This window comes from Strongylocentrotus purpuratus, unplaced genomic scaffold, assembly GCF_000002235.5.
Source record: "Strongylocentrotus purpuratus isolate Spur 01 unplaced genomic scaffold, Spur_5.0 spur5_contig_829, whole genome shotgun sequence".
In the NCBI taxonomy this organism is placed as follows: domain Eukaryota; kingdom Metazoa; phylum Echinodermata; class Echinoidea; order Camarodonta; family Strongylocentrotidae; genus Strongylocentrotus; species Strongylocentrotus purpuratus.
The window spans coordinates 1087913-1089991 of record NW_022145534.1 but is presented as its reverse complement, the minus strand read 5'-3'; the positions used below and the strand labels follow the sequence as shown (position 1 = coordinate 1089991).

Sequence of the window (2079 nt, the reverse complement as noted above, 5' to 3'; positions counted from 1 at the left end):
TCACTGATGTCGTGAAATGGCTCGCCTCAACCATCGAGATGGTTCTGGAATGTCTGACAGCTTCATTTTCACCAGGCATTGCATGACAGGTTTGAATATGGGATGGCGATAGGCGTAAATGAAGGGATTGATGCAATGGTTACAGACAAGAATGATGAAGGAATACAGACAGGCACATACGGGACCGTGAATGAATCGGACGAAGAGACATCCCATCTCGGGCATGATGCATAGATAGGATACAAAGACAACCATCAGGAGGTTCTTTGTGATCGCCATTTCATCCCTTTTCCGATTTTTGGAGCGACGATTAAACATGGATTGACACAAGTCGGCACTAGATCCGGTCATCGATGGTGTTCTTGGGATGGAGAGTGTACTGATGCATGTTTTAGGTTTGTTGAGTGCTCCCAGGATGTGTGCTGGGGTGCTTGTTTGGCTCGTGCTGGGAGCATCTACCAATATGGGGAATGGCATGTTGGGCAAGATAGTTTCATCTTCCAACAAATCAGTCACGTTGATATTGGAGGAATCGCTTTCAAAATCACAACGGTACGATGTAGGACATTGTGTCATAAGATTCGCGTTTACACTACTGGGGTGCTTGTTAGTCAGTGATGACGGTGGTACTTGTAAATAAATGTTGCCACTTTTGTCTTGTATGTTACATTCACCGGGTGACGTATGTGGTAACTGGTGATTAGTTTCACTGGCTACATAGGGCTTGACAAGAGGAGGACTCAAGTTTGTTCCAGGAACCACCAACTTCCTCGTTGTTATTGTAGCGACCACCAACTCCCCATTCCTAGCTGATGCCAATGAGCCAATTCCATTGATTTGTGATGGCGAATCTCTGCTCGTAACATCCGTCACACATCCACAGGCTTTGCACAGTCTATGTGGTTCTGTAGATGAACACTGAAGACCTGTTGAGGTCTGGTCTATGGATTCAGAAGAATCCTTTTCGTTATCATGTGAATTAGCTAGTGTTTTTATGTCAGCAACAGGGGAACCAATGGACGAACTTGCAGAAAAATTCGAACTGACTAGCACAGAAGAGGATGGCATGGACTTAAACTGGTGAGTTTCTTTCTTCCTTAAGGTACGACGATGACGCTTTACGTGTAGATAAATTTGCAAGTAGCAAATCAAAATGATGAAGATGGCGGAGTTGGTGTTGATGAAGGCGATGACATCATAAAGATGGAGCTTGTTGTCGCCGTCGTTGATCATGCATGTGTGTGCGTTGATGTAGTGGTCGATGTTGTCCAGCTTTGGGACGTCGATCATGATAATAGCAAGAGGTGGGAATGCCCAAGTAAAGACAATGATGGCGGCTATATTTCTGGGGGAGAACAATCGGCGATAGAGTTCCCGTGGTCTTGTAACAATGATGACGCGTTCCAGAGCGATAACCGCCAGAGTAAGAATACTACACGAGATACAGACAACATTAAGAGCAGAAAAGATAAGTTTGAGAGTCGCCGAGGACACGTTGGTGTCATGTTTAATCATGTTCATGATCACGACGATTTGCCCAGGGAGAGTCAGAGAGGATAGTAAATCGCAGACCGCTAAACTTGCTATGAAGCAGTTTGTCTTGGTTTGTAGTTTCCTAGACATCATAATTGCTCCTAAAACTAAGCAATTTCCAACAACTCCTAATACGGCTACGATACATAAACACACCACAGCGATGGAGAGATGTAACTTTGAGTACTCCGAGATGACAGACATCATAGTTCCATTAGACATCTCATTACTACTCGCCATCTTGAATTCAATCACTCTTCTTATGAAGAAGTTTATTAACACTATTAATAAGAGGCTGTTGAACGTTGAACAATCCTTAACTGCACTTTTTGAAATGAATGTAGAACTTACTGTTTAAAGAAAGACTGCATGGTGAAATGTTTATTTCAGTTTTACTGAATCTAGCTATGTCACTGATAACTCGGTCATCCAGGGTTGGCATTTGCAACGCCTAATCGAACGTATCCCTTCAACTCCAGATGGAATCAAATACAGCTTTAATAAAAGGCAAAATCACAAATGTACCACGGGTCGATCCCCCTGAGA

General features: G+C 43.4%; 1 protein-coding gene across 1 annotated transcript; it reads right to left on the bottom strand.

Moving 5' to 3' along the window:
- Positions 1-1773, bottom strand: LOC764708 (octopamine receptor 2-like). The gene has a single exon (XM_001201157.2). The coding sequence runs from the start codon at positions 1771-1773 to the stop codon at positions 1-3; it is 1773 nt and encodes a 590-aa protein (XP_001201157.2).
- Positions 1774-2079: the final 306 nt, after the last annotated feature.